Source organism: Mobula hypostoma, chromosome 16, assembly GCF_963921235.1.
Source record: "Mobula hypostoma chromosome 16, sMobHyp1.1, whole genome shotgun sequence".
Taxonomy (NCBI): domain Eukaryota; kingdom Metazoa; phylum Chordata; class Chondrichthyes; order Myliobatiformes; family Myliobatidae; genus Mobula; species Mobula hypostoma.
Genome location: NC_086112.1, coordinates 49,735,927 through 49,751,765, shown reverse-complemented (window position 1 = coordinate 49,751,765; position 15,839 = coordinate 49,735,927). Strand labels below are relative to the sequence as shown.

The 15,839-nt window shown below is 43.9% G+C and overlaps 1 protein-coding gene across 2 annotated transcripts in view; it reads left to right on the top strand.

Moving 5' to 3' along the window:
* Positions 1 to 15,839, top strand: part of auh (AU RNA binding protein/enoyl-CoA hydratase) — a 205,217-nt gene that overhangs the window by 165,383 nt on the left and 23,995 nt on the right. For both annotated transcript variants that reach the window (XM_063068934.1, XM_063068933.1), the window contains one exon: positions 15,213 to 15,400. In XM_063068934.1, coding sequence (XP_062925004.1) covers positions 15,213 to 15,400 — 188 coding nt within the window. The remainder of the gene's footprint in view (positions 1 to 15,212; positions 15,401 to 15,839) is intronic.

The following is a 15,839-nucleotide window of genomic DNA, read 5'->3' as shown; positions in this document are numbered from 1 at the left end:
ACATAGAAACATAGAAAATAGGTGCAGGAGTAGGCCTTTCGGCCCTTCGAGCCTGCACCACCAATTATTATGATCATGGCTGATCATCCAACTCAGAACCCTGCACCAGCCTTCCCTCCATACCCCCTGATCCCCATAGCCACAAGGGCCATATCTAACTCCCTCTTAAATATAGCCAATGAACTGGCCTCAACTGTTTTCTGTGGCAGAGAATTCCACAGATTCACCACTCTCTGTGTGAAGAAGTTTTTCCTAATCTCGGTCCTAAAAGGCTTCCCCTTTATCCTCAAACTGTGACCCCTCGTTCTGGACTTCCCCAACATCGCGAACAATCTTCCTGCATCTAGCCTGTCCAATCCCTTTAGGATTTTATACGTTTCAATCAGAACCCCCCTCAATCTTCTAAATTCCAACGAGTACAAGCCCAGTTCATCCAGTCTTTCTTCATATGAAAGTCCTGCCATCCCAGAAATCAATCTGGTGAGCCTTCTTTGTACTCCCTCTATGGCAAAGATGTCTTTCCTTAGATTAGGGGACCAAAACTGCACACAATACTCCAGGTGTGGTCTCACCAAGGCCTTGTACAACTGCAGTAGTACCTCCCTGCTCCTGTACTCGAATCCTCTCGCTATAAATGCCAGCATACCATTCGCCTTTTTCACCGCCTGCTGTACCTGCATACCCACTTTCAATGACTGGTGTATAATGACACCCAGGTCTTGTTGCGCCTCCCCTTTTCCTAATCGGCCACCATTCAGATAATAATCTGTTTTCCTATTTTTGCCACCAAAGTGGATAACTTCACATTTATCCACATTAAATTGCATCTGCCATGAATTTGCCCACTCATCCAACCTATCCAAGTCACCCTGCATCCTCTTAGCATCCTCCTCACAGCTAACACTGCCGCCCAGCTTCGTGTCATCCGCAAACTTGGAGATGCTGCATTTAATTCCCTCATTCAAGTCATTAATATATATTGTAAACAACTGGGGTCCCAGCACTGAGCCTTGCGGTACCCCACTAGTCACTGCCTGCCATTCTGAAAAGGTCCCATTTATTCCCACTCTTTGCTTCCCGTCTGCTAACCAATTCTCTATCCACATCAATACCTTACCCCCAATACCGTGTGCTTTAAGTTTGCACACTAATCTCCTGTGTGGGACCTTGTCAAAAGCCTTTTGAAAATCCAAATATACCACATCCACTGGTTCTCCCCTATCCACTCTACTAGTTACATCCTCAAAAAATTCTATGAGATTCGTCAGACATGATTTTCCTTTCACAAATCCATGCTGACTTTGTCCGATGATTTCACCGCTTTCCAAATGTGCTGTTATCACATCTTTGATAACTGACTCCAGCAGTTTCCCCACCACCGACGTTAGGCTAACCGGTCTATAATTCCCTAGTTTCTCTCTCCCTCCTTTTTTAAAAAGTCGGGTTACATTAGCCACCCTCCAATCCTCAGTAACTAGTCCAGAATCTAATGAGTTTTGAAAAATTATCACTAATGCATCCACTATTTCTTGGGCTACTTCCTTAAGCACTCTAGGATGCAGACCATCTGGCCCTGGGGATTTATCTGCCTTTAATCCCTTCAATTTACACAACACCACTTCCCTACTAACATGTATTTCGCTCAGTTCCTCCATCTCACTGGACCCTCTGTCCCCTACTATTTCTGGAAGATTATTTATGTCCTCCTTAGTGAAGACAGAACCAAAGTAATTATTCAATTGGTCTGCCATGTCCTTGCTCCCCATAATCAATTCACCTGTTTCTGTCTGTAATCAATTCACCTGTTTCTGTAATGTGTCTGAAGAGCTTGCATTTGGCCTTGTTGAAACAGTGCAAGAGGCCATAGACAGAGAAGTTAAAGAGTTTGAATTGGCTTATTGTTACATGTACTGAGATACAAGGAAAAGTTGGTCTTGCATGCTGTTTATGCAAATCAAATCACTACATAGTCCATTGTGGTAGAACAAGTTAAAACAAATAACAATGTTATTGTTGATATGTGTAGCAGCTACAGAGAAAGTGCAGTTCAGGTAAAGATTAAGATGCAAGATCATGTGATAGATTGTATAGTCAAGAATCCATCTTATACGAGGAAAAAACATAGAAACATAGAAAATAGGTGCAGGAGTAGGCCATTCGGCCCTTCGAGCCTGCACCACCATTCAGTACGATCATGGCTGATCATCCAACTCAGGAACCATTCAATATTCTTATAGCAAACAGATAAATGCTGCCCTTGAACCTGGTAGTATATACTTTTTTAGGTTTTTGTACTTTCTGCCTAATGGAAGAGCGGAAAAGTGAGAATCTGAGGTCTTTGACTATGTTTATTGAAGCAGTGAGGAATATAGACAGAGTCCATGAAGGGGATGCTGGCTGTCATGTGCAGAATAGTTGCCATACCAGGATGTTAATTATCCATATAGGATGCATTCTATGGTGCATTGATAAAATTTGCTCAGGGTTGATAGGGAGCTGCCAAATTTCTTAGCCTCCTGAGGAAGTAGAGGTATTGGTGAGTGTTCTTGTGTGAGAAACATGGAGAAAGTGGGAGAAGGATGGAGACATAAAAGGGGAACAACCAGAAGTTCCTGCTGAGTGAGGGCAGATGCTCCACAAAGCAGTTGTGTATTTGGTTTCTCCAATGTGGAGTAGGTCACATTGTGAATACTGAATGCAGTACATTGGACTAAAAGATATGCACATGCTTTGCTGCCTTACCCAGAAAGAGTGTTGGATGATTGGAAGAGAAGAGGTGAATGGACAGAGTATGAACAGTTTCCCCTTGTCCTAACCTTCCATCCAATAGGCTTCTCCATCAAATAATCTTTGCGATTTTTACTTCTTTTGAGGAACAACACCTCCCTTTTACCTAAATATGTGTTGAGTACTGCAGGCAGCTTAATAGATACATTATTTAAACCTATTAATTAGCTTTGTTCCAGCCAGTGCCTTCCTTCACCTTATCTATTACTTAAAAACCCAAGACGTTCCGCATATGCTGGAAATCCAGAACAACACATACAAAATGCTGGAGGAACTCAACAGGTTAGGCAGTATCTATGGAAATGAATAAACAGTTGACCTTTCGGTCTGAGGCCTTCATCAGGACAGGAAAGGAAAGGGGAGACACGACCATAAAAAGTTAGCAGGAGCAGAGGAGGACAAGCTAGGTGACAGGTGAAACCAGGTGGGTGGGAAAAGTAAAAGGCTGGAGAAGAAGGAAGCTGATAGGACAGGAGAGTGGACCATGGGATAAAGGAAAGAAGGAGGGGTGCTGGAGGAGGTGATAGGCAGGTGAGAAGAAGATGTAAGAGGCCAGAATAGGGAATAGAAGAAGGGGGCGGGGGAAAGAAAACAAAAGGAAAAAATATAGCAAGGAGAATTTGATGATTATCTATTACTTCAGCTTATTTTCCCTTTTTGTTCTATTGGTTAGCTTTCAACCTGAAATGTCAACTATTTTCTTTCCACCGGTACTGCCTAATCTATAATTTCTATCACTTTCTGTTTTTAATTTAGATTTGCAGCATCTAGGGTTTTTAAAAAATTTTCAATAATTATAATTCTACTGGTCTTGTATTATCCAAATGACTAAGCACTGGTAACCTTGCAACCATTCCTTTCGACGTGGAGTCAAGTATGTACCAGCAAGATGGATGTGTTGCAGTTCTTTATAAGTGAAGATACCCAGAAAGAGATGCATCAAAAATAAAACTATGGGGATGTTTAATACTTAAATTGCATACCACTCTTTCAATGAACATCTCTCACTTTACCATCTGTGATTTGTTTCTTTTTATCATATCATTAACAATCATAGGATTTCTATGTGAAACAATGATTAATTTAATTACAGGCCACAAAACAGTGCTGTAGTGAATTCTAACAGAATACTTGTTAGAATACTTGCTGCTTTTTCTTTGCCGGTAAAGGAAACAAAAGAGACCTAATTAGTATGTTCAAAATTTAGCACCCAAACTACATGAATTTAGTAGAATGGTACAACATTGATTGTGATCTTCAATGTATTTGCTATTTTCTTCATGATATTGAACTTTTAATTTGCAATAATATCAAAGAAAAATGCTTAAAGCCTGAAAAAACAGGAAATCAAAGTTCAAAGTAAATTTATTATTGAAATATGTCTATGTCACCATATACAACCCTGAGACTCATTTTCTTGCGGGAATTCACAGTTGATGCAATGAAATACTATAGAATCAGTGAATCAATGACACACAAGAACGGACAAGCAATCAATGTGTAAAAGAAGATGCACTGTTCAAATACAAAAATAATAATAATAAATAAATATGTAATGAATAATATTGAGAACATGAGTTGTGGAGTCCTTTAAAGTGAATCCATAGGTTGTGCAATCAGTTCAGTGTTGAGGTGAGTGAAGTTATCTGTGCTGGTCCAGGAGCCTGATGGTTGAAGGGTAATAACTATTCTTGAATCTGGTGGTGTGGGACCTGTACCCCATTGCCATTGGCAGCGACAAGAAGAGAGCATGGCCTGGATGGTAGGGGTCCCAGATGATAGTCGCCACTTTCTTGCAGCAGTGCTCCTTGTCGATGTGCTCAGTGGTGGGGAGGTCTTTTTTGTATCCATAATTTTTTGTAGGCTTTTCCATTCATGGACATTGGTGTTTCCATATCAGACTTTGATGCAACCAGCTAGGATACTCTTGACTGTGCACCTATAGAGGTTTGTCAGAGTCTTAAGTGGCATGCCAATTCTGTGCAAGCTTTAAGAAAGTAGAGACGCTGCTGTGCCTCTAGATGGTATCACAATAACTTTTGAAACTTGTCATTATCTTGTGTATTACAGAAGGCTAACAGGCAGAGTCAGGTTTCCCTCGGTGTAACATCATCAATACTTTTTGTGTTATGAATATACGCTAATATTAAAACATCAAAACAAAACCAGAAAATGCTGGAAGTACTCAGTAGGTCAGAATGCATCTGTGGGAAGAGAAACAGAGATAAGGTTTCAGGTTAAAGACCCTTTGTCAGTACATTCAGGTTTTGGAAGTTGATTGTCAAGAAAGTTATGGAAGCCTAATAAATGCTATGTATTTTTTATTACAATATTAAAGCCTATTCATAATTGCTTTTAATTTCCTTAGAATGCTAGATTATTTTACAGTGAAAGATAACAGTCACTGCAATGCCGTGGATCTTGGTCATGTGGGCCAGATTAGGAAAAGATAACAAATTTAATTCCCAAATTGATCTTTTCGAACATATTAGTACATTAGTGCCTTTAAACCATGTAGAATTAAAACTTGCACCCTGACTATGGTGAGGAATTGTGGGGGAAGCATCCTTAAGAGATGTTCCTGCTGTTTTTAACAAAGGTATATCATGTGCAGTCCAACAGTGGATTACTGATACTGTAGGGTAATGTAATTGGTGGAAATATACATAATTCACAGCCACCAGAATTGAGTTGGGGTTTCACTTTGAGAGGTTGGTCTGACGTGATGACATAATTGTTCATCCCAGTTTGGCAAAAGAATAAATCAAGGAAGGTAGTGCACCCGTGGCTGACAAGAGAAATTAGGGATAGTATCAATTCCAAAGAAGTAGCATACAAATTAGCCAGAGAAAGTGGCTCACCTGAGGACTGGGAGAAATTCAGAGTTCAGCAGAGGAGGACAAAGGGCTTAATTAGGAAGGGGAAAAAAGATTATGAGAGAAAACTGGCAGAGAACATAAAAACGGACTGTAAAAGCTTTTATAGATATGTAAAAAGGAAAAGACTGATAAAGACAAATGTAGGTCCCCTGCAAACAGAAACAGGTGAATTGATTATGGGGAGCAAGGACATGGCAGACCAATTGAATAATTACTTTGGTTCTGTCTTCACTAAGGAGGACATAAATAATCTTCCAGAAATAGTAAGGGACAGAGGGTCCAGTGAGATGGAGGAACTGAGCGAAATACATGTTAGTAGGGAAGTGGTGTTAGGTAAATTGAAGGGATTGAAGGCAGATAAATCCCCAGGGCCAGATGGTCTGCATCCCAGAGTGCTTAAGGAAGTGGCCCAAGAAATAGTGGATGCATTAGTGATAATTTTTCAAAACTCGTTAGATTCTGGACTAGTTCCTGAGGATTGGAGGGTGGCTAATGTAACCCCACTTTTTAAAAAAGGAGGGAGAGAGAAACCGGGGAATTATAGGCCGGTTAGCCTAACGTCGGTGGTGGGGAAACTGCTGGAGTCAGTTATCAAGGATGTGATAACAGCACATTTGGAAAGCGGTGAAATGATCGGACAAAGTCAGCATGGATTTGTGAAAGGAAAATCATGTCTGACGAATCTCATAGAATTTTTTGAGGATGTAACTAGTAGAGTGGATAGGGGAGAACCAGTGGATGTGGTATATTTGGATTTTCAAAAGGCTTTTGACAAGGTCCCACATAGGAGATTAGTGTGCAAACTTAAAGCACACGGTATTGGGGGTAAGGTATTGGTGTGGGTGGAGAATTGGTTAGCAGACAGGAAGCAAAGAGTGGGAATAAACGGGACCTTTTCAGAATGGCAGGCGGTGACTAGTGGGGTACCGCAAGGCTCAGTGCTGGGACCCCAGTTGTTTACAATATATATTAATGACTTGGATGAGGGAATTAAATGCAGCATCTCCAAGTTTGCGGATGACACGAAGCTGGGTGGCAGTGTTAGCAGTGAGGAGGATGCTAAGAGGATGCAGGGTGACTTGGATAGGTTGGGTGAGTGGGCAAACTCATGGCAGATGCAATTTAATGTGGATAAATGTGAAGTTATCCACTTTGGTGGCAAAAATAGGAAAACAGATTATTATCTGAATGGTGGCCGATTAGGAAAAGGGGAGGTGCAACGAGACCTGGGTGTCATTATACACCAGTCATTGAAAGTGGGCATGCAGGTACAGCAGGCGGTGAAAAAGGCGAACGGTATGCTGGCATTTATAGCGAGAGGATTCGAGTACAGGAGCAGGGAGGTACTACTGCAGTTGTACAAGGCCTTGGTGAGACCACACCTGGAGTATTGTGTGCAGTTTTGGTCCCCTAATCTGAGGAAAGACATCTTTGCCATAGAGGGAGTACAAAGAAGGTTCACCAGATTGATTCCTGGGATGGCAGGTCTTTCATATGAAGAAAGACTGGATGAACTGGGCTTGTACTCGTTGGAATTTAGAAGATTGAGGGGGGATCTGATTGAAACGTATAAGATCCTAAAGGGATTGGACAGGCTAGATGCAGGAAGATTGTTCCCGATGTTGGGGAGGTCTAGAACGAGGGGTCACAGTTTGAGGATAGAGGGGAAGCCTTTTAGGACCGAGGTTAGGAAAAACTTCTTCACACAGAGAGTGGTGAATCTGTGGAATTCTCTGCCACAGCAAACTGTTGAGGCCAGTTCATTAGCTATGTTTAAAAGGAAGTTAGATATGGCCCTTGTGGCTACAGGGGTCAGGGGGTATGGAGGGAAGGCTGAGTTCTGAGTTGGATGATCAGCCATGATCATAATAAATGGCGGTGCAGGCTCGAAGGGCCGAATGGCCTACTCCTGCACCTATTTTCTATGTTTCTATGTAATTACATAAAGGGTTTTTAGCGTGCATTGAGTTCAGTTTTTTGGCGTTCAATAAATGAGTTCCTACGGCATTTCTGAAACAGAAAACATCTTTGCTATTTTATTTGCGGTATTTATTGGTGACACCAATGCTGTATGATAGTTCCACAATTATGAACGTGTTGGCCGATACAGTCATTTTGAAACTGCCAGTGTTTTAGGAGCAAAGTGCCGTCGCTTGGTTCATACAAGCAGAGGCTCAATTTGTGCTTATAGAAACACCAACTCTGATAACCCCAAATATTTCTATGTAGTAGCATCGCTCAGCAACTCCAAAGCTGCGAGATTGATGAGCCTACTAGAACACCTGCCCGAACACGATAAATACCGATCCCTGAAAACTCATCATTTACAGACTTTTGGACTCAGAGTCTGAGTGCACCAAACATTTGCTCTTCTTGCCCAGCCTCGGGGCCTTTGGAGCTAATGGACCACATGCTGTCTCTCCTGGGAAATCGCCATCCTTGTTTTCTTTTTAAAGAACTCTTCATGCAACAAACGCCTGATCAAGTTCTCACAGCCCTCGCTAATGCAGCTGTGAAGCTTGCTAAAATGGCTGATAGTCTACACTTAGCTAGGCAGCGGTGCATCATTCCTTCTCTTTTCTCTACCTCAATAAGCTTGGTCAGCAAGGCCCCCAACATAAGGACGCCCATGGCAGGAAACAGATGACACCGGGCCTGTGCTTTTACCAAGCTTGCTTTGATACAAACGCTTTGCAGCTTCAACAGTGGGAGTGCATTGGGACGCCAGAGGTCTGTGAACACTGTGGGTTCCAACAGTGAGGATCGTCTACTATTCATTATGGACACCCTATCAGGGCGACACTACTTGTGTGTCAAGTGAGTGTTGCCAGCGTTGCCTATTGTTGAGAAGGCAAAGAGTGACAAAACCTCAATGGAGGCTGCCAATGGCAGCAAGATCCAGACTTACAGGACACGATGAGTGACGCTCTGCTTCAGTGAGCGGTGTTACACATGGGACTTCGTCCTGGTTGAAGTGGCTAAACCTCTCCTCGGTACAGATTTCTTGTGTGCCCAAGGACTTTTGTTCAATCTTAAGAGCAGCCGGCTTGTGGATGTCAAAAACTTTGGTTCATTACCCTGCTCCCCTTGTAAGTTCATTACAATGACACTGTCAAGCACATGTACCATCGCATGTGAGTTTATTTGACTGCTAGGTGAATAAATAAAACTTGCCAAACCCACATTCTCTGTGACAGTCACAAAACACGAGGTCGAGCACCACATTTCCACAAAAGGCCCCCCAGTCATGCCCACACATGTAGTAGACTAGAGCCAGAAAAGCTGGCAACCGTGAAGGCTGAGTTTGCCAACATGGAAAGACTTAGCAGTGTATACCAGTCAAATAGGCCCTGGGCTTCACCCCTCCACATGGTCCCTAAGTCCTATGGTGAATGCCACGCACGTGGCAATTACTGACGCCTTCGTGAGGTCACCACCCCCGATCACTAGCCAGTCCCACATTTCCAAGACTTTTCAGCACGTTTAGATGGAAAGTTCCTTTTTGCAAAGTCGATTTATTTGGGGGCTACTATCAGGAGCCTGTGTGCTCAGAGGACATTCCCAAAATAGCTGTCATAACCCCATATGGACTTTTTGAGTTTCTGTGCATGTCATTTGAGCTGAAAAAATGCAGCACAGGCTTCTCAACAGCTGATGAACTCTGTATAAAAAGACTTAGATTTTCTTTTTGTTCACCTGGATGACATACTTGTTGCTAGTGGATCCAAATCCGAACACATATTTAATCTCTGCACACTTTTCAAGTGCTTAAACCAACACGGGTTGATTATTAACTGTGCAAAATGCCAGTTTGGGTTGTCAGCCATTGTCTTTCTCGACCATCACGTCTCTGCAGAAGGTGCGAAACCCCTCCCATCTATAGTAGCTGCAATTATATATTTCCCACCACCCCTGCACTACTAAAAAGCTAAGGAGTTTTTAGGTATGGTGAATTTCTTTCACCGTTTTATTCCGCGAGCTGCTGAACTTATGCTTGTGCCCCTTCATAGTGCACTGAAATGCAATACAGGTGTCCCCTGCTTTTCAAACGTTTGCTTTATGAAACCTCACTGTTACGAAAGACCTACATTAGTAATGTAGGTCTACCTATAATCAGTTCCCCTCTACCACCACTCTGCTCCGTCTAGCGGAATTAGTCCTTACTCTTAATAATTTCTCCTTTGGCTCCTCCCACTTCCTCCAAACTAAAGGTGTAGCTATGGGCACCCGTATGGGTCCTAGCTATGCCTGCCTTTTTGTTGGCTTTGTGGAACAATCTATGTTCCGTGCCTATTCTGGTATCTGTCCCCCACTTTTCCTTCACTACATCGACGACTGCATTGGCGCTGCTTCCTGCACGCATGCTGAGCTCGTTGACTTTATTAACTTTGCCTCCAACTTTCACCCTGCCCTCAAGTTTACCTGGTCCATTTCCGACACCTCCCTCCCCTTTCTAGATCTTTCTGTCGCTATCTCTGGAGACAGTTTATCCACTGATGTCTACTATAAGCCTACTGACTCTCACAGCTATCTGGACTATTCCTCTTCTCACCCGGTCTCTTGCAAAAATGCCATCCACTTCTTGCAATTCCTCCGTCTCCGCCGCATCTGCTCTCAGGATGAGGCTTTTCATTCCAGGACGAGGGAGATGTCCTCCTTTTTTAAAGAAAGGGGCTTCCCTTCCTGCACTATCAACTCTGCTCTCAAACGCATCTCTCCCATTTCACGCACATCTGCTCTCACTCCATCCTCCCGCCACCCCACTAGGAATAGGGTTCCTCTGGTCCTCACCTACCACCCCACCAGCCTCCGGGTCCAACATATTATTCTCCGTAACTTCCGCCACCTCCAACGGGATCCCACGACTGAGCACATCTTTCCCTCCCCCCACTCTGCTTTCCGCAAGGATCGCTCCCTACGCGACTCCCTTGTCCATTCGTCCCTCCCATCCCTCCCCACTGATCTCTCTCCTGGCACTTACCCTTGTAAGCGGAACAAGTGCTACACATGCCCTTACACTTCCTCCATTACCACCATTCAGGGCCCCAAACAGTCTTTCCAGGTGAGGCGACACTTCACCTGTGAGTCGGCTGGGGTGATATACTGCGTCCGGTGCTCCCGATGTGGCCTTCTATATATTGGCGAGACCCGACGCAGACTGGGAGACCTCTTTGCTGAACACCTACGCTCTGTCCGCCAGAGAAAGCAGGATCTCCCAGTGGCCACACATTTTAATTCCACGTCCCATTCCCATTCTGACATGTCTATCGACGGCCTCCTCTACTGTAAAGATGAAGCCATACTCAGGTTGGAGGAACAACACCTTATATTCCGTCTGGGTAGCCTCCAACCTGATGACATGAACATCGACTTCTCTAACTTCCGCTAATGCCCCACCTCCCCCTCGTACCCCATCCATTATTTATTTTTATACACACATTCTTTCTCTCACTCTCCTTTTTCTCCCTCTGTCCCTCTGACTATACCCCTTGCCCATCCTCTGGGTTCCCCCTCCCCCCCGCCCTTGTCTTTCTCCTCAGGCCTCCTGTCTCATGATCCCCTCATATCCCCTTTGCCAATCACCTGTCCAGCTCTTGGCTCCATCCCTCCCCCTCCTATCTTCTGCTATCATTTTGGATCTCCCCCTCCCCCTCCCACTTTCAAATCTCTTACTAACTCTTCCTTCAGTTAGTCCTGACGAAGGGTCTCGGCCTGAAACATCGACTGTACCTCTTCCTAGAGATGCTGCCTGCCCTGCTGCGTTCACCAGCAACTTTGGTGTGTGTTGTGTGACCTACATTAGTACCCTGTTTTCGCTTTCAGAAGGTGTTTTCACTGTTACGAAGAAAGGCAGTGCGCGATAAAAGGCAGCGCGCGCCCCGAGCAGCCGCTCTGCCCCGGATTCGGAACGGCATTGCTTAACCACGTTGCATTGAGCAGCCGTTAGCAAGATGAGTTCTAAGGTTTTGGAAAAGCCTGAAAGAGTAAGGGTGTTACACTTAGCGTAAAACTAGACATAATTAAGCATTTCGATCGAAGTGAACGTAGCAAAGACAAAGTGAGTTTGGCTTGTTGAAGTTGGTGAAGATGATGTTGAAGAGATTTTGGCATCCCATGACCAAGAACTGATAGATGAAGAGCTGATGCAATTGGAAGAGCAAAGGATAACAATCGAAACCGAATGCAGAAAGTGAAGCAACTGCGTGAGATTTTTGCTGCAATGATAAAGTACGACTTTAATCTTGAAAGGGTACGTAGGTTTAGGGAATATTTGCAGAATGGTTTGAGTGCTTACAAACAACTGTATGATAGAAAAATGCGCGAGGCTCAGCAGTCAAGCAAGACTTCCACATCAGCCACAGCAGACGACGAACCTCGACCTTCGACATCGAGGCAGGCAGTCATAGGAGAAGATGAGCTGCCCGCCCTGATCGACGATGAGATGACACCCCCATGTCCCACCACCCCAACACCCGGGCCCCGGACAGATACTGTACCAATTCGTGAACAACGCAGCGGTAGCCGGGAGGCACACGGCACATCTTTAAGAAAAAAGCCAAAATAAGCATGCTAATTAATTAGGTGCTGCCGACACGTAATTGTCGGCCCAGATCAGTGCCGATTTCCGATTGCATTGCCTCTGATCTGGGCCGACAATTGCGTGTCGGTGGCACCTAATTAATTAGCATGTTTATTTCGGCTTTTTTCTTAACGATGTGCTGTGTTGCCTCCCGGCTACTGCTGCATTCTTCGTGGCAATGTATTGGGTCGGTGGCCCGGAGGGTGGGAGCCACTGCACCACCCAGCCTGCGATGACTCAGTCTAACATACCATCATCAGTGTGCTCGGCGCTGTTTTTCCAATTCCGGTAAGTGATACTACACTGTACATACATTATTTCTACTTTATATAGGCTGTGTATTTTCGGAACGGCATTGTTATTTGGTAGGTTTGGCAGCTTCATAGTTTAAAGGTTACTGGAGAGCACGTTTATGCCAACAGCGCTTGTGTGAGATTTTTCTGCTGAGAGCGCTTGTGTGAGATTTTCACTGCGGAAATCTGTGCAGGCAATCGTTGTAGAGAAGTATTTCTACTTTATATAGGCTGGGTATTTATCATATCATTCCTGCTTTGACTATATGTTACTGTTATTTTAGGTTTTATGTGTTATTTGGCATGATTTGGTAGGTTATTTTTGGGTCTGCGAATGCTCACAAGATTTTCCCATATAAATAAATGGTAATTGTTTCTTCGCTTTATGACATTTCGGCTTACGAACCGTTTCATAGGAACACTATATCTTCGGATGGCGGGGGAAACCTGTATCCTTAATCAAGTGCTTGACTGGTCAGCGGACATGACCAGGGCATTTGATGATATCAAACGAGCTCTTTCAAATGCGACCCTACTGGTGCACTCGCTGCCCAATGCACTCATACTCATTACTACTGACGCTTCAGACTATACTGTTTGTGTTGTGCACAAACAATTGGTTGGAGGTATGTGGCAGCTGTTCACCTTCTTCAACCGGCAGCTCCGTCCCCCTGAAAGGAAATACAGCACACTTGAACGTAAGCTCCTCCGTCCCTGCTTGGATGTCCGCCCTTTTCATTTTCTTTTTCGCGGATCACCAATTCACGGCATTAGTTGACCACTAATCCCTCATGCACACAATGGCCAAAATATCAGTATCTTGGTCTGCACGGCAGCAACACCACCTGGTCTACATATCTGAGTTCACAACTGATATATAACATATCAAGGGGAAAAGTAATGCCATGGCTGATTGCTTCTGACAGCCAGCCATTGAGGCTGTATACATAAGGGTTGACTTTGCCAGCATGACAACTAACTAAGTTACTAAGTCAGAGGTCCAGGGTTACAGAACAGCAGTTTTCTAATGTTAAGTTCGAGGAAGCTGGGGTTTCTCTGCTGTGCGATGTCTCACCAGTCGCCCTTGCTCCATGGTGCCCGCAAACTGGAGGCTGACTGTTTTTGCTCTCTTGCATCTGGGCCAGTAGTCTTCACAGAAACTGGATGTACTAAAATTTGCGTGGCACGGCCTTTGAAAGGATGTGTGTGATTGGACTGCAACCTGTGTGGAATGCCAGCATGCAAAAATTAACCATCGTGTTCAGGCACCATTGGCACCTTTTGAGGTCCCTGAGCGACGGATTCACCATGTCAATGTTGACCTTGTTGGTCCTCTCCCCCCCCCGCCCCCACTCTGCAGTTTCCCGCACCTCCCTGCCACTGTGATCTGTACCGCCATGTGGCCAGAAGTTGTCCCCCTGGTGTTGACAATGGCCACAGACGTGGCTGGAGCATTCATCAGCACCTGGGTTGCTCAGTTTAGCACCCCATCTGATATTTCTATATGGGTAACCCTAGGTAATTTCTACAGTAAGTACAAGTTTGGCACAGCATTGTGGGCTGAAGGGCCTGTATTGTGCTGTAGTTTTTCTATATTTCTATATTTCTTTTGACCGCTGCCCACAATTCACATTAGACGTCTGGGCTGCAATGGCCCAGAGCCTCGGCTTTAGGATACATCACCACACGATATATCACCCGCCGTCCAATGGCCTATGCAAGTGGTTTCACTACTCCTTAAACGCTGCTCTGAGGGCTTTCCTGACTGATGAATGTTAGCGTGATCGTCTCCCGTGGGTCCTGCTGGGGCTCAGAACATTTCCAAATTAGGACCTGCAATTTTGCATGGCTGAGTTAGCATATGGGCAGCTGTTAAAAGTACCAGCTAACTTCATACCTGGCGCTACGTTGGCCCTGTCGGCCTCTCAACAACATTCCACCCTCTTCAGTAAATTCAATTCCTTTTTCCCTGTTCTTACCCTCCCATCATGGCCAACAGCACTCCTGGGTTCCTGCTGACCTACATTCCACCTTGTTTGTTTTCATCTGCCATGATGCACACCAATATCCCCTTAGGACCCCTTACAGTGGCCCATTCCGTGTTTTCTGGAACACGGAGAAAAGACTTTTAAGTAGCTAAGAAGGGTAAACCTGTAAGTATTTCAGTAGATTCTTTTACCTGCAAATGTGTCCTACTTTTAATGGTTTCAATTATACTCAGTTATTCAAACTTTTACCCTTGACAAGGAGCATCAGGGTTTAGGTTCTAGACTAAGAAGTGAGCACAAAAGATTCTAGGCTTACATTTCAATGCAATGCTGGCAGAGTATATATATCTCGTCCTGCTGAAGGGCTTCGGCCTGAAATGTCGACTACTTTTTTCCATAGATGCAGGCTGGCCTGCTGAGTTCCTACAGCATTTTGTGCGTATTGTTTGGATTTCCAGCATCTGCAGATTTTCTCTTGCTTATATATAGCACATGATTACATAAAATTTGCAGTTGTAAGTTAAATAATGTTCTTCATTTTTTGCATACCTAAGCATATTTTTGTTGCTTTTTTAATGTCTGAGAGTTGGGACTATCAATATTTCTTTTTACATCATTGTAACAGTTCATTCATTCATTCGTGTTAAGTTTGCTGAAGCAGATTTTTTACTGCTTTTTCAAACAGGTGGTACTCAACGCCTCCCTCGTATTGTAGGAGTATCCACGGCAAAGGAACTTATCTTTTCTGGACGAGTTGTTGACGGTACTGAAGCAAAAGCAATTGGTCTGGTTAGTCATGTTGTGGAGCAAAATGAAGAAGGAGACGCAGCCTATCACAGAGCATTATCACTAGCAAAAGAATTTTTACCTCAGGTGGGTAATTCTTTTAATATTTTTCTTTACAAGATTTAAAAAAATTTATAATTACTTTTCAAAGAACTTGCAATACTAATCAAAATTGTGACACCCACAGCAAGATTGCCAGAACATGTGTCCGCACCCAAATGACCAGCGCACAACAAAATACTTCCATTCATGGATTTGAACTGTACTTCAGGAATGGAACTCTCTCAGTGCAGCAGTGCTACAGCACTCTGCAGAAATGACAGGCTAATATTTTGTATTCAACATTCTGAACTTCCTGATTGTAATACTAATAAATGTGTATCTTGGTATTAACATAAGCCATTGTTATACCCCTCACAGTCGTCATGGAGGGATAAATAGTTAAAAAATATGGAAGGTGATCTTGAAGTTGATGTGCTCTTGACCTTCTTTCCAGCAGTAATTGGTAGGTTGTCCAACTTTCCTA